We start from the raw sequence: 21,465 nt of genomic DNA, 5'->3' as shown, positions 1-21,465 counted from the left end.
ATAAGAAAATTGCAGGGAAAAGAATTGTAAAAGCCATTTCTTAAGAGTTAGGTTAGAGGGGAAGGGTAGAACACCCACTGCTTCCCACATGTCAGGAGTTTCACAACACTGTTGCTGATTCTCCTTCAGTTTGCAAGCCCTTTAAGCAATGGGCATTTTTACCATCTCTAAGAGCAGATGTCCTCCAGGCAGAGTTTGGACTGCAGGAATAACAGGAAGTCAGGAAAGGTCTCTGCCCTCAACAGGTTGTTCAGATAATTGGTAAGAAAAAATAAAACCCTATTTGCTCCCACAGTCTTTTTGTTTGTATGTTTGATCTGCTTTCAAGATTTTTGGTCTTTTGAGCCAGGAGCTCACTTCAATTGTATGTTTGTTCAGGCTTTCATGTCTCTGTGTCAATTTATCCCCATTCTCAAGTGATGCTATTGTAGTCAAAATAGCAATTATTTCTGTGTTCAGTTGTTGAAAATTTTTAGCTCTTTCTTCCCCAGTCTGGATTATGTTCCCTTTCATGTCTAACAGGTACAACACTGAAAACGTGGACAGATCTGAGGCAGCTCAGTGTTCAGAGCTGCTGCTGCTCTTTCAGGCAAGCTCCATGTAGTTGTCACCAAAAAAGAAGAAAAAAAAAATCCATTTATCTGTCTTTTGAGTACATTTTACACTTGGAAGCATTTTTGCTACTGGGAATAACAGAATCCCTAATTGAAGCAGAGAGGGTTTCTTATTTTGATGTCAGTAAATGATGCACCAGTGAAAGCAAAAAAACCATGGAGTTAAGTTGGCAAGCATCCATCTTGTGTGCAGCACTGCACCTGCCTGGAGAGCAGAAGCCTCAGACAACACCAGAACTTGCTGAACTGTTCACCACAGAATTTACAATCAAATAAACAAAAGATAAAGCCTAACAAACTGCAAATTACTTACAAAACATTCATTTTCAAAACACTTCAAACCCAGAGCGAGACACAGACTCCAGATTTCCTGAGGTCAGTTCTCTCTCCTTTCCTCCCCCAGAAAATCTTTCCTCCCCTGGTTTTATCTCAGATGTGCTGGATGATTCATCTCAAGGTTAAGTAGTTCATAGTGTAGGACAATGATTTGATGCATTTAAGTCACCAAATGTGCAGCAAGGTAATGAAGCATCAAAACTACTCTACACTCACAGTAATAATTACTAAAGGTATTATGACCAAAAATTAACAAATATACACACAGAAAACCCAGCTTAAGCTTTTTTTTGTGTGTGTGTGTGTGTGTGTGTGTGTGAACAAAGATTCAAAATTCACCAGGATATCAACCCTTTACCTAAGTTGCAAATGAAATGAAAACATGGTTTAGGAATATTTTTTAAAATTCACAAGCAAGGCAAAAAGAAAGCATAAATAGTTCTGCCAAGTGACTTCAAAAGGCATTGTACAGTAAGCTTTTAGTCTTAGCCTGCATTAACATGACACATTAATTATCCCATGAATGGTATCCTGAAAATCCTGCTGACAGGAGGCAGATAAACCTCAGACCAGCAGAGGTCAGGATACCATCAGGAGTGTAACCAGGAGTTTAACACAGAAGCATCACTGGATGGTTATAAAAAGACTCCAGATTTGCAATTTAACAGCAGCTCAATAAATACAGTTTCTGTGCTGACACATTGTCTGAGCCGGCACAGACACAATATGGGACAGAGACCCAAGACTAATTTTCCCTCAATAATTTAAGGCTAACTACAAAGCCACAGTGAATCAGAGCTTCAAAACACACCCACCACAGCAACTGCAAGCTGCCTAATATTTATGCTCAGAGACTCAGCCCCCTGCTGTGCCCTTCTGATGGAAATGAAATTATACATCCCCTCACCGTGTTATTAAATGTAATGAAACATGGCAGGAAAACACAACTATTCCAGGCTGTGTATGCAGGGACACAGGAACCAACACAAAACAAAAGGGACTCACAAGTTCCACTCTTCTACAGAGAGCATCTCTTACTAGTTTCAGGATATAATTGAAGCTTACAATAATTAATTTATTTTGCTGCTCTTAATACTCAAGGAGCTGAGCTGCCTTGGAACAAGTCATCCCATCCCTTTTCCATGTACTCCACTGATTTGTGCAGTCAAGAGGGGTAACTTAAAAATACAGCTTTAAATAGTTTATCTTGAGTTTTCTGATTATACAGATTATTAATATGGACCAACAAGAAGGATCTTGGAGGTAACACCAGGCCTGACTGACCAAGGGGGAATACCAACAGTAACCAGGCCCAGACAAGCAGCAATTCAGTTCCCCATTATTTTTACTGCTTTCCACGTTCCCAACCCATCAGCTGTCAAACTGCTCTGCTCTTGCAGAATCCTGCAGCAGCAGGAGGAATTTTGGACTCCCACCTGCACCAGCTGTAAATGTAACAATGAGGGGGCCCCAAGGGATCTGTGGGCAAATTAATGTGGCCTCAAGGACGACAGTTCTTACAGCACTTGGAACGTGCTGCCTTGGGAATGCAAATCAATAAAAGGCTTCATCAACTCGTTTCTCCAAGATTTATATTTTAAAAAGCTGTAAAATCTGTAAACTTTTATTTCCTGGTAAAAAAACCTGGAAGGTAGTGGACTTACCTTTTCTATCACTGCATCGTGGACAGGAAGCTCCTCTGGACTGAAAACAAAGACAAAGTTCATGTTAGTCTTGGTTAATGCTTGGCACAAAATCATTTCTGTGTAAGTTCTTACAAGTCATCATTTACAGCAGCAATTTATAGTAACTAGCAAACAAGAATTCTGAACTATAAAGAACTAAGATTCACACAGAAATCCTCGGAATTTATTTTTCAAACAAAGTCAAACTCATAATATTTTAAGTACAGAACTAGGATTCTAAATCAAAATAGTTGCATAGCTTAAGAAAAACATTGCATAGCTTAATAAGAGTCAAGGACTCATTTTTTCTTCTGTAAAAGCACCCTGTGCTGTACTGAACTGAAACTTAAGTGATTTTTACTCTGTTTATTTGACCATACCATTATTAGGAGAATGACCAATAAAAATAAAGGTTTTCCTCCTTTACTACTGTGCTCTAGGAAAGGTGCTGAGACTTTGCTTGACTTAGGAGAGTTAACTTCCATTTTCTCAAAACTCTACAAAACTCACTCTCAGTAACAAGTAGGAAGAAGAAAAAAAAACAGATTTGTTACTACGTATCCAATTAGTACTAAAACTTAAACTCTTTTCCTTAAACACTTCTTAGCCTAAGTATAAAAAGGCAGTTTAGGAATGGAAAGCTTAAAAAGAAACCTTGGAACAGATACATGTTCAGGCTTTTTAATCAGACTTTCTATTAACTCCAGTTTCATTCTGAGGGCTCCAACTTCTGTTTTTCTCAAAGAGATTTGTGTTTTTCATATCAAAAGTAACTGGACCACTTTGATGCCAAATGAGCCTTCCTTTAAAGCTTCTGAAAACACAGCAGCTCATCTGCAAGCAGCAAAACCACCCTTCTTCTGCTCCAGAGGTCAGATAAATAACACACCCATCAAAACTGTGTTTTAAAAGGACTAACAAGCAGGAACCATGTGAAACACTCTAAAAAAAATCCTACTGAGCCTTGATATTATGGAAAAAACCTCCTACCCACACCATTACAGCCTTCCACAGCAAGGTCATTAAACCACAGTATTTTAGACCTGGATCAAATCTGTGCAGGATGAAACAGTGGGGAAGGCCACAGATGTTAATGCAAGCACAGTCTGATGCAAAAGGCTGGAATTATATTCAATCTCATTTATCTCATTTAAAAGGTGTCATTTCAGATTCAGAAGTTATATTTGAATAAAGAAACACCTTTGAATTACTTCATCTAATGGAAAAGCTTGCTCCAATCAACACCTTTTCAGAGACCACACACACAAGTCAAAGTTTCCAGTACACAGCCCAGGACTAATTTTAAAACCAAAACACTGTTCCTTTTGAGCAGCACTGCAAAAAGCACAGCCCATGCATTTAGAAGCACTTTCCAGGTATCTAAAAGTTTTCTTGGCAAGCAACATCAAAATCAAAAAACCTCTTGATTACCATCTAACACACCAGAAACAGCCTATATTCAGCACTACCTGAGGTTGGAATGTTACAAATTATTGTCCACATTCTCATATAACTAAACCAAACAACTGAAAGCAGGTCCTTTGTATGCCAAATATGACCTAAAAATCCAGCTTATTTGAAGGGCAGGTGGAGAAACAAAGGGGAAGTAAAAATTCAACTTAATACAATCTGCTTGGGGTCGTTGCTGTTTGGTTTGATGAACAAAGATTTCTAAGCCTTTCCATGTCATTTAAAATTTCCAGTTGTTCAGTGACAGTTGCAGGCCCTGCCCACCCCCCACCAGCCTCAGTCTTTGAGATCCCCCCAGCTGTGCACACAAATAACTCCTCTCCCTGCAGTGCTGCCAGCAGTGTGCAGGACAAGGATGGGACAGCTCCACATCCCTGGGGACTCACTGGACACAGCAGCTCCTCTGCTTACCTGGTACCACTTGACAGGCTATCTTATCCTTGGCAGATCCAGCATGGAAGCTGATCACATGAAAGACTAACCAAATCTTATTTTTCACAATATTTTGCAATGATTTACCAGCTAATTTTTCAAGTTACCATCAATATGCAGAGCAAAGGCATGGCTGAACCTCCTGGCAGGCCCTGGGAAGCAGACACTGCACTCCCTCACGAAATCCATCCAGCAGCAAATTTATGCCCACATTCCTCGTTATTTCTTGAGCTGCACAGCTGTGCCCTAATTCCATGTACCTCCACTGGAATTCCATAGGAGCACTTGAAGCCAGCCCCATGTTTTTATTCCCCTTGATGCTGCAGGAGCAGCAGCTGAGGGAATTGCCCCAGGCTGCTCAGTAACTCACAGGACTGGAATGCACCAAGTTCCTGGAGCTCTTCCTCTCAATTAAGGAGATGGCACCAACTACACCCATGTGCTCACCCAGCTAAATATTCAAATCTATCCTGCAAGGACTGAGGAAAGGCACAGTGGGCACACAAACTCTCTCAAGCCCCTAAAGGTATTTTAAATAAATACATTTCCCCTTAGCATATGTGTTTTCTGTGCAGAAGAACCTTACGGATTTTTTTTTACATGATTAGGTGGGATCAGACACAAAATCAATTAATGCCTATTAATCAATGTTATTTTATTGCACCTTCTATTTTTTCTTTATAATGACAAGTCTTCCCCTTCCTTCCCCAGCCTAACCAATGGAACATTGTTATACCTTCATTATTTCTTTTAACATTGAATCTTCTCCCATCATCCCCAGTCTATTTAAACTTGCATTTTTCCAGATTTTCATCTGCACACTTCACCAAATAATAATGTGAAGTAGTAAACAATATTAACATAATATAGCAATATCCTGCCCCTAAGATGACTGTTTTCCTTTAATAGCTCAAGTAATATTCATTTAGGGGATACAGAGAGAACAGACCTGATTAACGTAATTAGCTTGGAACCACACAGTCCTTGGTTATCCAAAAGAGGAGTCACAGGGAAGCTTTTAACTGAACTCATGGAAATAAGGTTTCACTAACCAGAAACGAAATCTTAACTCTCTACTGTCCACAAGAAAAACCCAAACTAGGCAAAGTCACCTGTTGCATCAGCCAGGGATCAAGAATCACTCCCCTGGTCGGTGCCTTTGGCAGGAAGGCAGGAGCCTCCAGCTCCAGGCTGGGCACCCACACTGATCCCAACAGCAGCTCAGGGCTCTGACACTGCCAAGCAGCTCTGGAGTTACAGCACTGAGAGAAAGGGGTAAAGATCTTGTCACCAGGTTTGGGAGCTGCAAAACACTGCAAGTCCAAATGCCAGTTCCAATCAGGTGAACGCTGGGAATTGTAGCAAGAGAATTCAAAGCCATCTCACTGGAATCTCGGGCTTACTTCCTTCCAAGGTCTGACTGAACTCAGGACCTCTACCCATGGTCCTCACTGGTGCTGATCTGCAACACCAGCCCAAAGTTGTCTTCCCATCTTCCCATCTAGACTATTCCCACTGTCTGGTGAGAATGGCTGTGAGATCAAAGAAACAAGATTTCATTTTGAAAAACAAGGACTTGATAGAAAATGAAATTTTTTAAGTTGCATTTTAAGGGATGAATGGATTTTACATCTTTAAATCCCCCACGATGGCTAACACAGGGTTTCATGAATGTTTCAAGATAACTTAAAATAATGATCTTAAATGCATAAATACCTGTCCCTTCAGAACATTAAATATGCAGATCTATGGTTTTGACCATTAAGCTGTGTTGTAATTAGCTTCCTCAAGTAACAGTGGTAGCCTAAATGAATTGAAAAGCCTAAGACTTAACAAGCTTACAGTCACCTACCCACTGCTGCTGTTTAAATCTTTAAACATCACTTTGATATATTTGTTCAATACAATCACGAGGAAAGACGTTCTTATATTAGTCACTTATCAGATTTACCCTTTTCTTACACGTGTATTTAAATCCCAAGTATGTTCCCTGCTGGCTCAAATCACAGCACTTTCCTGCTTCTAGTTTGGCTTAAATTTAAGAAATCTAAAGCCTCCTCTATCCTCTGCACCCTCAGTTGAGGATGGAAGATGTTTAGTGCAATGATCAGCAGCCCTGATACACCAGCACCCCAGAACTCTAAATTCCAGAGGATCAATTCAATTCTTCACAGTTACAAATTGGATAAAGCCTGGCAATCAATTTTTCATTGGGGAAAAAAAGAAAAAAAACAAGTGGCAAAAATTGACCACAATAAGACTAAAAATCTTTCCTACAAAGCTGAACTGCCCAAAGAATTGTTATGTTCAAAATTTCTTGGTACGCTCTATTGTCATTTCTCATAAATTCTATTTCAAAACACAGCACTTGCTTAAAAACCCTCTCTACTTGCTGTATTCTTGCCCCAGGGAGAATTAGCCAGTGCACTGTGAAGAATTTGAGGCTCTTTATCCTGAAACATTTGCAGGAATAACTGTAATAAATTCAAGTCATTATTTAATTAAACAGTCAACTAAATTCAAGATTCCTACATCATTGAGCTCAGTATAACATGACTATTAAAAGAACTTGGATCCTCATAAAGGCTGTGGTGCAGTGCCTATGCAAAATTGTTTCACACAGTAAATATAATATGGGAAAAGTTTCTTGCAGGACACTCATCTTCACGGTCTCATTGAGTTAATCATGAAGAAAGAGATGCTGGGCATTCAGTTTGTCATTTGTGATGCACTATTAAGTGTTTAAATCCATGAAGAAAACATACATGCTACTATTCAGGAGACTTATTCTGAAGGAATTCTTTAAAAAAAAAAATTAAAAACAGTCATTTGTATAATTTTGAAACTTTCATGACTAAGAAATTTGTGAGTGAAACATCCACAAAACCATTAGTGAGGCACAAAACTCAAAAATGACATGAAATAAATTCATGCACAGGTAAGGTATGAGAAGGGAAGAATTCACTTGAGAAGTATCTGGACACAAAAAGCTTTAGTAAAAATGGAGTTGTTTTGCTGTACAATATCAAACTCAGATTGCTGAGTAATAAATTGCAACCTTACAGTCTCCAGGTGTATTGGGAAGGAGTAAATCTTCCCAAGTAAGACCAGTTTTTAGGCTGTGTAATTTGTCAGAAGTGAGTTGTAGGAGTCTATAGCTTTACTAGACAAAAAAAAAAGAGTATATTCACACTGGGAAACCAATTCTACAGCAATAAACACACTAAGTAGGTGTTCTATTAGGTCTGCCTCCCCCTCAGGGTCTGATCCACGGCACATAAAGCTGTCAGGGCAATACACAGTACTATGGATACTTACAGCAGTGCTTTGCAACACAATCACATCTTATTTTTATATATATATAAATAAATATATATAGATGTATACATACAGCCTGTTCTAAGTATATGCACACTGATCTTTGTTCTAAAGTTAGCTGAAAAATGCTTGGCAATCACCTGATAGAAGGGAATATAAATAAGACAATTGTGAGATCACAGGAACCAGCATCATTCCCTGTAAGGACTGGGTTTATGTCTGCAGTATGGCACAAGGTGGGCTCACAGCAAACTCTTTTCTAAAGCCAACTAAAAAACCTCATTAACCATTCTAAGTAGAAATAAAACATTATTTCCATGTCTTGTCTTTCTTTAGGCCTATGATTAAGTTATTCTACTCTTTATAGCACAAATCTAAAGCACAACTTGGTCTTAATTCAGACCCTTTAGTCCAAAAAGGTAATTTTCAGAGGAATCCTGATTATGAATGATTGCTTTAATCTCCCAGCTTCTCAAAGGAAATTAAAGGCAAGAGTGTCATTTTCAAAACCAACAGTACATGGAAAAGGTTTCTGAAAATATTAAGGAGAAAATAAGAAAACTACTTTTTTTCCACAGCTAAAACTCTATAGCTCACTCACTTCTTCCCATTTCACAATTTACTTACATATCTCACAATTCTGATTGTGTCTGTCTCTCAAAATAATTGGAGCTCTGCTACTATAATCATCCACTTTGAATTTTCACTGAACAACCTCTGCACAGTATGGGGGTGGTGACTACAGCAGATTAAAAAACAGCTTTCAGAAGTTTTGTTAAAATTCATAAGCAAGCCAAAGCAATTAATTAACATATGGGATCAGCCAATGTGATATTCCACAATATAATTATCAGGAAATATGTTGCAAAAAGAATTTAATGCTGGCAAAAAAAATGGACCACATGTGATTTTGTGACTAGGTTTTAGTTGCAATTATTATTTGTGGATTCTGTGGCTGTAGCTGCCAATATGCAGAGCACAGTGCCATGAACATGTAGCTCCTGTCCAGAAAGTCTCAAGTAGTACAGAAAAATAAGATAAAATCAAAAGTTTTATCAAATTCAATTAAATCTCAAAATGGTGACTTTTTAGTGAAGTACTTTGCTGCTTGGAAGAAGATGATTTCACTGTAAAGTTTTTATTGCCAATATGAAAAATGTTCAGGAAATTCATAGCAAAAAAAAGATATCTGTGATTTCACAGCCAAACGCTAAAAGATGTGCTTTCCTGAGTCTTTAGTAGAAGAGATTTGTTCTATATGCAAACTCTAAAGTCTTCCCAGCTTGGAATCACAAAACCTTTGAGAAAAATCTATAATCCACTTAATTGGGCACGTCAGCATTTCTTGTGATTTTTGACGCCACTTTAATGGTGCATAAATGACCGCTGGGGTTAAGAGTGTCCTCCCAGAATCAGTGCCAAGTGTTTTTAACAAAAGATAAAAAGTAATCTAAGCTACCTCAAAACTCTCAAGAGTCTGAAAGACAAACGAAAAAGAACGAGCCTCTTGGCCTTGCCTCTAATTTACATGTGATAATGTCTAAAACACCCCTTAAACACACATCTGCTGCATTCCAGTGGTGCTGGGAGGGGAGTTCCCGTGCAGGTCCCTCCCAGCACAGATCCAGGGAGAGCCAGGGTTTGCAGGCTGGCAGCTCCATCTCTATTCAAATTCATGTGCTGTGCAGAGTGTGTTTAACCCCAGCTAACTAAGATGGGAGGTCCCAGCAATATGGATTTGCTCACTGCTGAAGCTCCAAGCTTTGGGAACCTGCACCTGGTTCTTTTAGGAAATAACCTTGGGTGGTGTCAAACCCCATTTTGGTGGGTCCTTCATCTGGTCCAGAGTAGAAGCATTTTTGCACTTCTAAAAACTGCTGTCCCTGACATCTTACAGCATCCTTAATGTGTGCCAATGAAACACACTTTGGCCATTCCCTACATTCAGTTACTTCAATCTGCTATAAATGCTAAATTGGGTAGGAAATATATGTGGTAACAATGATTATGCTGAATACTCACGTTTTAGAGCTTAAGCAGTAACTCAAAGCCATCGTGTATTGCTTTATGAATGTATAAATTAAACCATATTAACATATTCAATCTTTTTTTTTTTCAGTTCTGCTGCCTAATAGCTCTTTCCATACAAGGAAGTACTTTATGAATTCCTTGTACACAGTGGGTGATCTTTTACTCAAATCAAGTAGCAGCAGCTGTTAACAAAAACACATTATTTGTCCTTAGTTGGCAGAATTTTCCTGCAGCTTATTTTTGTGTTTGCCATCAAATCTGCAGGGTTGCACTCACCTTGTTACCTTCTGTATCTGCAGAGGATTGTTGAAGTGACAGCCTGGACTAACTCAGCTAAAAGAACGGATTTAAAATTCAAATTTCAATTCTAGTCCTAAGAATAAGCTAAAGAAATGGGTACCCTTGTGACACCGTTTGAGGGGAAAAAAGGTCCACACCATTCTGAATTATAACAAATAACAACAGAATATTTCTTCCTTCCACAGGAAGAAGCTGCCTGAGAGTAGTAGAAAAGCCATGATCACCGTGATAACACAAAGGAAAAATAAAATTTAAAAGGAAAAAAAAACCAAAACCCCTTTCAAGTTATTCTTTAACAATCCAATTTAGACTAAGATGCACAAAACTGAATTAAAGAGAAGAACATCTTAAACACTTTTGTACATGAACTGACACTCGCAGTCCAAATCACTGAAAAATTCATTGGTAACTTGTAGAGACGTAGATGTTAAAAAATTATTGCAACCATGAGAGCACAGCAGGTGGGCAAAGCTGCTTATTCCCCAATGGAATCCAAAATTAACTCAACAAAAACTGGCAGAGCAAGGTACACCTGAAGTCCTCCTACTTCCCTCTTGTGGTTGTAAACACCAGCCCAGGAGGGGGTTTCTCAGCTCTTGTTTGAATTGCAGGCGTTGGCTTCTCTTCAAATGGTCCAAGATGACCTCGAGTCTCACACAAAATGAGGTGATTCGGGGTTCAAACAGCCTCCCTGGCTTTAGGAGGTTCTAAAGCAAGTCTGGCTTGGACAGTGACCAGGCCAAAACCAGGAGTGAGGCACTTCCACCTTCTCCTGGTAAAATCCTACCACCAGGAACACAACTGATGTGCAAATACTGTAAGACCCTGGAAGACTGTGAAGCTCCCAGTGACCACCCAAGAGAGAAGGTCCCTTTGCTGGGTCTGGTTTAGACACTTACCATGAAACAGCTTTGAATAAACAACCACTTTCACCATCAGGTTGGCAAAAATACTTCTTAGAGCAGTAAGTGTGAGAAAAAGTGAACAACAAAAGCACTGAAGAGTTCCTTGTAGCAACCAAAACACCTTTTAAAGCGTCGTGTCTGACCACATCTGCTGTTGCAAAATAAGACATCGTTTTAAGGAAGCAAATTGCCACACACATCTCATGCTTTTGGACATGAGTTCAAATGCATGAACACAGAGAGAAGGATCACAACAAAACCACCACCATAACTGGAGACAAATTCAGAGGCCAAAGGTCATTGTCCATCACAGAAGCAGAGCTGTAAACTCAGCCAGAATGAACAGGACTAAGTGAATTTTACAGCAGGTCCAATGTGCTCTTCCACTGTCAGTGATGTTTAAATAAAACTGTGTGTTGACCTTGGTCTCAAGCTCAGCCCCATCACTTCACAATTGCATGGTAAGCAGGGATTCATTTCAGCTTATCAGGAATTCCATAATAATAGTGGTCTTGCAATAAATAGTGGTCTTGCTGTGTTTTCAAAAAACAGGCTTTGTCATACAGAAATGCAATTAAAATATTCTTTTAAAACTAGTTCCTTGTGGAAGCAGGCAAAAAAAAAAGAAAAAAAAAAGTATTTGTCTAATGCCAGGAAGATGGAACTAAAACAAGCAATTTGAATCTCAATTACTAACCCAGGAAAACTTCCACTTCTCTCCTTAAATAAAGATAACATCCTCAGTGTACATTAGGGCAAAAGGAAAGAATGTTAAACAGAGCTGAGTTTGTGGTTGTTTTTTTTTTACAGCAGTTCCTTAATACAATGATTAGCAATGAATATTTCAGAGCACTATCAGTCCAGACCAATGTATCACATATTAGAGGGTAAAATCCACGGCACATAATATAACACTCCAGTGGAGTTCTCATGCTAAATCTTTATAATGCCACATGAAAAACTCTACATGGACAAAATGAGGCATATTTATATATTTAGGAGAAAGAGAATGAAGAAAAACACGACTTTTCTGTAATATCTGAGATCTGAACTTTTTTTTTAATAAAGTTTTGTCCTTGACAGCTGAAAGAGGCTGAACTGGGCACACTTCTTCCCAAGGGAGGGAAGAGTTAGGTTAAGCCACTCTCCTGACAAGCAGTTCTGACCCTGTCTCACAAAGCTGAGAAGAAAAGAGGAGAAGAAAACGACAGCAACTCCCTCCTGAATTACCATGATAAATAAAATGCGGTAAAATTTACATTTATAATTGAACTGTTAAGAATAAACATTTCATTGCACTTTTAGAACATCATGTAATGGGTTTGGCAATATTTACTGCACCAAGAAAATTAAGGATGGTGGCTGCATGTCACTGTGAACAACAAGTCTGCAACTCTCCCAGTACCCTTGGTGCTCTTTCCTTAAACTCTGAGGTGCAGATTTAATGGCCTTAAACAGAAATGGCCCTAAGATGAGACAGGGGAGATTCAGATTAGATATTAGAAAAAAAAAAAATTTCACTATTAGAGTGGTCAGGCACTGGAACAGGTTGTCCAGGGAGGTGGTGGAGTCAGGTGTTTGAGAGGCATCTGGATCTGACACTGGGTGATGTGGTTTAGGGATTACAGTGGTGGTGATGGGTTGGGCTGGATGATCTTCAGGGTCCCTTCCAACCTTGATGATTCTATGATTCTACGACTTTTCTACTAAAAATTTGAAATTAAAATAATATAAAATCTCAATTTGTTTAATGCTACTTTGATTATTATCAAATTACAGCTAACATGCTTCTTTCTTTAATTTCTGTTACCCAAAATCTCAGCATAACTTCTTTTGCTGCCAAAAGCCCTCAGAGCCCAGTCCTTACACCTCTTATCTGGAGAGAACTCACTTGTGGACCCACCCAAATCAGCAGGTGAGCTGTGCAAGAGTTACTGCTCTGAGACATGTGGTGCAACAGGCACATTGGAGAAAATATTAAAGAATGCATAAAGAATACTTCAGAGACAAGGACTGTTTTCCAGCAAGGCTACATATAAACTACCAAGAAACAGAATGAGAGAGAGAAGGTAACTGGATGTTCATCATATTGCTCCCTATTAAAAAGTTCAGGGTTAACGAAAAAAAAAAGAAAAAAAAAACAAAAAAAAGAATCAATACTTCATTTAATAGAGTATCTCACAATCCTTGATTGAGCTCTCCACTTCTTAGCTGCCCTAGCTCATTTTTTGGAGCATGCTGCAGAAATGCATCAGAGCCAATAAAAATGCAATACCTGTTTTTAAGGAGCAAAGCTGATGGAGAAGAGCAGGCAGGTCTCTCTCTCAGCAAAGGAAAGAAGGAATTCTGCTCTTTGAAAAGCGCCTCTGGCCCCGTGGTAATCTCCATCATTAGCAAACTATTCTCAAAGCATGTTCAGTGCTTTAATAGACTCAGGGGATTAAGACTAAGAGTATGAGTCACATTCTCAGCTGCTGTGAATTGGTACAATTCCATCAGAATCAGCACTGAGCTACTGTAAGAACAGCACGAAAATCTAACCCGAATTTTGAAGGGAGTCTCATGAATGGGATCACATCTGTATTTTCTACCATTGGTACTTTTATTGTACAACTTTTTATTCTCTAAAAAACAAACAAACTTCCAACATCACTATGCTGATCCCAGGGTATTTATCACCATAAGAGCATCTGCCACACTGCACATACATCCCCAGTTTCCAATTATTGAGCAGCTAGTAAAAAGAAAAAGTGTTTAAACTGAATCACCCAAGTTAGACACAAAACTTGACAATATTGGTTATTGCTATAAGATAATTATTAATACAAGTTAACACAGACCTTGACAACAACAAGGCCTGAAAAGAACTCATGCAGTGCAAGCTGGAGAAATGAAATAACTTCTTAATTTTCTGCTTATGACTTACACAGCTCATGACCAAAAGTTACCAGGACAATTCCATTGCTGGCATTCATCAGTGAACAATAGAAAGAAAAAAGCTCTTGAAAAGTTGCAGTAAATAAATTGCAGTTTCTTCTGTTATCTCTACTTCGTATCTATTGAGATCTGGACACTTACAATGCTTTCCATAATCTATTACTCAGCACATTTTAGTCAGAATCTATGAGGAGTAATACAATTTGGCCTTGAGCTGTACCTGTCCCAAATTCCAAAAAGCAATGTTATTTTCATCTTACTTAGGAAAGCACAACTGTGGCCTTGAAAAGTTTTTTTTATAAAGGAAAATGCCTCCCTGACATCTGGGTGATGCCCAGAGACAAATACAAAAGAACCATTGAGAATATACACACAAGGACACTTCGAAGGGACCAGGCAATGTAAATCCTCATGGGACAGGAAGATGCCTCTGAGCTGTTTGCATGTGCTCAAATTCCAGCTTTCTGAGCCATCCTAAGCAGACACAGAGGCCATTTGGCTTATCCTGCTCCCTGATTTTCCCTGGGTTCAAAGGCCCCAAAGAGGACCAGCTCTTCACACTGGTCTTGACCTTTAGAGTTGCAAAATTCTGGTTTCAGCTTCTACCCTTCTTTAGGCCCACATAGGAAGTTTAGGCTGTTTTGCAAACCCCAATCAGTCAATGGTCATTCAGCCTTAAAATTATCTGGGGCAAGGAGCAAGGGGAAGGAATAAAGTTATTTTGTCCCCATAGCTAACTGGAGAATTTCACAAAAAATAAATACAAGGATATATTCACAAAAAAAAAATCTTTAAGTATGTGCTTCAATGATCTTCAGATAAAGCTTAAATCCTTATTTGTTTACAAAATATTGACTTTCATTTGGATTTCTTGCTTTCTTTTGCTGCTTTAAGACCTTTAATAATTTTTAGACTATAGAAATTATTCATATCATTGTCACTTCCAAATTGACAAATTAATATAGATATTATTTAAATTGTCAGTTTAAAGAAATAAACACCTTTGAAAATGTTCCTGGTTGTAGTAAGGAACTTGCCCCCACCCAAGGAATGACACATTTATTTCAGTAGCTTTTTCAACCATCCCAAAACAGTACCAAATCAACTAAAGAATTCAAGGAGGGGGAAGGGTCCAATCCCAGATCCCAGGCATTACTGGAATGCCTGCTATGAGCTTCAAGACACTCAGAAATTCCTTCAGGTTTCTTTCCCTGAAGTTATTCCCTTATCAATGACTGCTGCCAGAAAAACTGCAAACACAAGTATCTACAAGGCAAACTGTGGAGAAAAGAACAGTCCACAGTGAAAATTCTAAGGACACTTACTTTAAAATTTAGCCAGGTTCTGAGATAGGACAGAAAGGAACTGCTTTTTTGGGGGGTGCAGGGTGTTTGGAGTTTGGTTTTTGGGCATAGGGTTTAATTTTTTGTTTTCTATTAGTTTGGTTGTTGGGTTTTTTAACTGCAAGATTCTGGTGCTTTGTGTATGTGTGTGTATTCTGAGCATGAAATCCCAACTTGTGATTAAATCTGGAGGAAACATAATAAAAAAAAAGAGGTAGCTTGACACAATGTTGACCAAAAAGACACAACATATCCAAGAAGAGGAAAACAAACACAAAAAAAACAAACCAAAAAGGCGAGAAAAAAGGAAAAAAATCAACTAACAAACCCCTTATTTTTTATGAATACCAAACACACTCTGCCTTTTTCATTTCCAAAAACAGTTAAAACAGTTTTTGTTATGACTATCTGTGAAGAGATCTCAGGCATTTCTCCCATTCCTAAAATACTTGATTGCAAGAGTCACCTATCACACACTCAGGCTTATCTGAGCCCTACAGAGTCCCCTGAGATGTCCTGCTGGACTTCCAGCAACTACAGGTAGAGCACAAACTCTCCCTCTCCTGCACTTTCTAGACAAGAGTGTCTGATCTTATCAAACCCCTGCAGACTGCACATACAGACACTGGTGCTGGACTTCCCAGAGGAAAAAAATGTTCCTTTTAAAATTGAGTGGCACTTTTCACATCACCCCTACTGTTCAGCATTCCTGCACTACCACGTGACATCAGGAATGCAGCAGGATTTTTACTGGAAATAAATTGTATTGAACAAGGACTATGCCTGAAGGTTTTTTGCTGTCTTTTTGGGGTTTTTTTTTAATATTTTTATGTCTGGGGGTAACCACAGTGCACCTGTATAAAATACACTGATCTGCTCTCTCAATACTCGTGGTCATGACAAGATGAGCCCCTGACATGGGATTCTCCAAGAGAAACATTATGGAAGTGAAGAGTCAAGTTTTAACAGGCACTACCCCATGTGCACCCAGTGACAGTGAGGAAGGCCAACAGTACTTGATAGAAACAAATCTATATTAATAAAGAGGAGCAACACTAATTGGAGAGGCAGAAGAGATCCACAGAAGGAGATCCTGGGAACATGGCCACAGATACACTCCCAGAGGGAGGCACACCATGCTGGGATGTATCTCCAAGGAGACTGGAGCCCATGGGAGACCCACACTGGGGCAGAAGAAAACACATAAGACACAAGGAACAGGAGATGAAAACAAGTAAGAAACCAGGAGCAGCAGAAAGGAGCCATTCCATGCAGGACCTCCTGCACTGCCTGTGCCTCACCAAAGGAACTGGGGTGATCCAAGGGTAACCCACAACACCAAGCAAGGGAAGTTTGGCCTGGAGGCAGAGGGGAGACAGGGGTTTCCTTCAGGTGTCTGGTAAAGTTTCATGTTTTGGAGTGTGTGTGTCCCCTGTATCCAAATCAGCAATCACAAGCTGTGTTCTTTGGCAATACATTATGTAAAAAATCCCCAAGTTGAGACTGGTTTGCCACAAACCACATGGCTTAAAGACACCATGACCCACCACAGCCTGGCAACAACAGCAATTGCTAAGGCCAAATTTTCTACATTTTAGCCAATAATGAGATTTTCACTTTCTGGTTCCTGCACACCTCTCATGTACAGTTTATGTTTTCAGTAGAGCAGCTGTTACAATTTAGTCAGTCCTACAGACCAAACTCCCCATAGGTGCATTTTGCACAGTCTGGTCCTAAACATCTCAAGGGACAGAATCCTTCAGCTCCCCATGAGTTATTTTACAGCTTGGCTTTGCTGAAAACCTTCTCACATCACACTTCCCTCTAAAACTTCCCTTTATTCATTTCAAACAAGTCTCACTGAACTTCCTTTCTTGTTCCCTAAATTCATTAGGTATTAACTCAGCTATTTTTTTTCTTTTGTTTTAAGTAGCTATCTTAATAACCTGTCCACACCAATTTCCTTCTAATATCGAAAAGTTAACAAGAACATCCACACATTTTGCAGAACTCCAAAATAAAATACTGCAGCAAACAAATTAAATTGTGTTCTTAGGGCAGCAGCTACTGAAAATTTAAGACAGTGCTGGGTAAAGATGGTCCCAGCTATTGTAAACAATAAATACTACAACACTTAGAACTGACCAGGGATATCAGGTTCATCAGCTGTGGGTCTTAAAAGAAGGTCAAAGTGAGATATTTCACTTGAAAGGGAAGGTCCTAGCACTTTCCAATCACCACCCAATTTCTCCACTGTTAAATAAAAAGGCACCTTCCCTCTGCCTCTGTGTTCTCTTAAGAAAACCTGAGCCCACTTCTACTGGTATGTCAGGAAGACAACTGAAGTGTCTTCAGGTTCCCCAAGTTTACAAATTCCCAGTCTGACACACAAATAAGGGCACTGGGACACCAGAAGTAGTGCAGACCCAGACCAAAACTATTCTTAGAGTGTCTCTAGTCTTTATGTTCTCCCATCTTTAAACAGGTGGCAAGTTACACGGGCAGCCTGAGTGCTTCATTCCCCAAAAATTATCTTTTCTGCCTTATCAGCAATCAACAGAACCTTGAAAGCCCCTTCAGAGAGTCCAGCAAAGCTGCAAACAGGACACAGTCAAGGAAAAAGAAAACTACTGATGATAATAAAAGCCTATTGTGATTGAGAAAACAAGCCCTAATTTTCCATCCTGTTCCTCACACCCAGCAGCCTTCTGACACAAAAGACATTTTACTGAGTATTTTAAGATGTCAATACAAACGATTGCAAATCACTGTGGACTCTGACTGGAGCACAGTAAGCTTGGTGCTGTTCTCAGATTTTCAGGTTTCAATGTGCATCAGGCCTGTTTGCCAATGTACAATTAATTTACTTTAAACACCTGATAGACCACAGGGAATTATGGCTCTCAGGGATGATAATCATTGGAAGCTTTTGGTACATCCTGCTTGATTCCAAAGTCTCACAGAACAGGAGCTTCTTTCAGACACAGCAGGTGGCACAGGCTCAGGGTGGCAGCACACATGAACCCAGGCCACAGTTCAACTCTCCAGTGCCATATAAACTGTCTCTTCAGGGCAAGATAGTTGATATGGTTATCCTGAGTGTATTTCTTCTAAAAGGAGAGATTTTATTTCCCAGGAAAGTAAAAGCATCATTTGCAATGGATTTGTCTTATAGAATCATAAAGCAGCCTCTCATAAACCTGAGCACTCTCAGGTGAAATCTGCCTTGTAACAAGACATGGATGAGCTACAAATAGACACAATTAGTGAAGAGATTATCTGCATACACTGTGAGCCTGTGCAGTCTTCATGCATTATAAATCTCTGTTTTCGTCCCTTGAAGTTGACTGTAACAACAATTAATTCTGCATTGTGAGTAAAGATGAGCCTAGGGAGGAGGTCTGGGCTCATGACTGAGGTCCATCCCCCTGGCACACCCCAGGAATGACTGCAGTGGGATCTGAGGGTGCCCACAGCAGCTCTGAGTTACAGGGACAGAGCTCAGAGCCTGGGGCATGTTGATGTGCCCAACTGCATCCCAAACATGCCAAGGCATTGGAGCTGTGGAACAGCAACATTCCTGAAAACTGACTGCAGCAGCAACTGGAGAGGACTGGAGTAACAATATTCCATGCCTAACACACAAAAATACCAAGTGCCAGGAAAAGTTCAGGAGTTCATAAGGATCCCAAAGTCCATGGTGAACTCAGAAGCAGTTCCCATTACTCCTGCACAAGGAATAACTGTGACAGCCATTCTCCATTAAAAATGCTCCAACTGCAGCTACAACACCAGGCACGTGGTGCTGCAGCTGTACTTTACCCACACAAGGACCTCCTTGTGTAAAACACAACTGTTTGGATGCCATACCCCAAATTAACTCACTCCAGTGAGGCAAAAGCAGTCTGCAGGTGAAGATGACTTTTTAACTGACAGCTTATAAAACCAATGACATGGCAAAAGAGAAGGAAGACGGGGGGGAAAAAATCCCCCCAAAAACCAAAACATACACACGTCCCTCCCCCATACTATAAATTACATAGTTATTAATAAGTTTTCCTCTTATCACTGATTTTTCTGGATTTTAACTGAATTTCATGTGTTCAAACATAAATGCCAAACAACAACAATACCAGTCCTGATATTATCAAAAGTGGCAACTCTGCTTGTGTTCAGTTTCTACAAACTGAATATTTACACCTGCAAAGCACAAAAATCCTAATACCATTTAATACTCTAATCCTTTATTTGCCAAAAGACAGAGAGTGTGTTACAAAGGAGGTACCTAGAGGGGAACTGGATCTGGATTCTGGCATTTTCTGACTTGACTTTAAGATTCAACATTAGGTACCAAATCAGCAGAGATTTCACTAAGGTTATTAAATACATGAAGTCAAATGATATTTATCTTTGAGGGACTGGGATACATTTGCTCATACATAACCATTAAGTAACCTTAATGTGCTGGGAGCTTTTTAAAAATCAACACTTCAACAAAATTTTTATAAATCCTTCCAAGAACTTCAAGGTTGTTTATATCCAACTAAGTTATTCACAACTGCAATTCAGCTTGAAATATCTCTTTTGTAGACTGTCAACTTTCATTCCCCCCAAACAAAAAAATTTAAAACATTTCCCTCCCTATGCAGGATCAAGTTACAGAAATAAATAAACAGATAGGAACTGAACTGAAAAGCACAGTGAAAGGTGACCCAGCAGTAACACTTACACAGCAGCTTCCAGAAGATCTATTAAAAGGCATAATATTACTTTCACCAAATAGGCAATACAATAAAAAGCATAAATAGTAATAGTAGCAAACTCTTAATCTTATTTTCTTTACAAAGTTGCTACTTACTGTAGAAACCCAAATCTATCTGTGACTTTGTACAGACGGTAGTCGGCATCTTCCCAAGGTTCAATCTGTGCCCCCTCACGTCCCTAAAGGAAAAAATAAAAAGCCAAATGATGTTTTATGACACAATAAACTAAGACACATAAGACAGGATTCAGCCACTCAAAGCATAACCTTTGGGACATGCTGGCAGTAGGTCAGAGGAGGGGGAGGAGAACACTAGTCCTAAACTGGCCAGGACAGCCCTGCAGCACACTCCTCCCAGCCCCTGGGAACAGTACTTTCATCACAGGAAACCTCTTTTTGTCACAGAATACACTTAAACCACTGATTTCAACCACAGACTTGTAGTGAACCCACACCTGTTGTTAAACTCCACAACAGTCCATCAAGGTCCCCACAAAGTGCCTTCTACTCATTTCATTTCCAAAGTCCATCTTTCCTGAACAATCACCTGCAACAGCACATCCTGCAGAAATCCTGAGCTGATGTCCACAGACAGAATGCAGCACTGAGTTTTCCTCTCAATGAGGTGCTCATTCATGTCCCTCTCTCCCACTCCAATTGCCAATCTACTTAAGGCTGGCAGAAATTTAAATATATTTCAGCTGTATCTGCTTCTGGTGTGGGCTCTGCACAGGTTACTGGGTATGAAGAGAGGCCACCACTCAGAACACAGAGTGTATTGAGTCTGCATGGCCGGGCTGTGGTATCAGGGGGCTACAGGGGTGGCTTTTGTGAGAAGGTGCTGGAAGCTTCTGCCCTGTCCAACAGAGTCAATGCCAGCCTGGCTCCAGGATGGATCTGCCATTGGTCAAGGCTGTCAAGCAACAGGGGTTGTGTCTCTGGGACAACAGAGTTCAGAAGGGAGGAAAAAACTGCACAACAGAAATTGCAGCTGGAGAGAGGAGTGAGAACCTGTGAGAGAAACAGCCCTGCAGACACCCAGGTCAGTCGAGGAGGGCGAGGAGTTGCTCCAGGCACCGGAGCAGAGATTCCCTGCAGCCCGTGGTGCAGAGCACAGTGAGGAAGGATGTCCCCCTGCAGTCCCTGGAGGAGCAGAGACCCACCTGCAGCCCCTGGAGGAGCCCACACCTGAACAGGTGGATGCCTGAAGGAGGCTGTAACCCATGGGAAGGCCATGCCAGAGCAGGCTCTCAGCAGGAACTGTGCCCCCACGGAGAGAGGAGCCCCCACGGAGCCGGTTTGCTGGCAGTACTTGTGACCCTGCAGGGGACC

At 40.1% G+C, this 21,465-nt stretch overlaps 1 protein-coding gene across 6 annotated transcripts in view; it reads right to left on the bottom strand.

Moving 5' to 3' along the window:
• Positions 1–21,465, bottom strand: part of USP6NL (USP6 N-terminal like) — a 116,575-nt gene that overhangs the window by 41,112 nt on the left and 53,998 nt on the right. For all 6 annotated transcript variants that reach the window (XR_003915593.1, XM_029958114.1, XM_029958115.1 and 3 more), the window contains 2 exons: positions 20,230–20,312; positions 2,615–2,654 (listed from right to left, as the gene is read on the bottom strand). Coding sequence is in view for 5 of the 6 variants with exons in the window: in XM_029958114.1 (XP_029813974.1) it covers positions 2,615–2,654; positions 20,230–20,312 (123 nt within the window). In the remaining variant the exon portion in view is untranslated. The remainder of the gene's footprint in view (positions 1–2,614; positions 2,655–20,229; positions 20,313–21,465) is intronic.

This window comes from Manacus vitellinus, unplaced genomic scaffold, assembly GCF_001715985.3.
Source record: "Manacus vitellinus isolate BGI_N305 unplaced genomic scaffold, ASM171598v3 scaffold_13_pilon, whole genome shotgun sequence".
NCBI classification, from domain to species: domain Eukaryota; kingdom Metazoa; phylum Chordata; class Aves; order Passeriformes; family Pipridae; genus Manacus; species Manacus vitellinus.
Note: the sequence above shows the minus strand (reverse complement) of the source record. Positions and strands in the feature narration are given on the sequence as shown.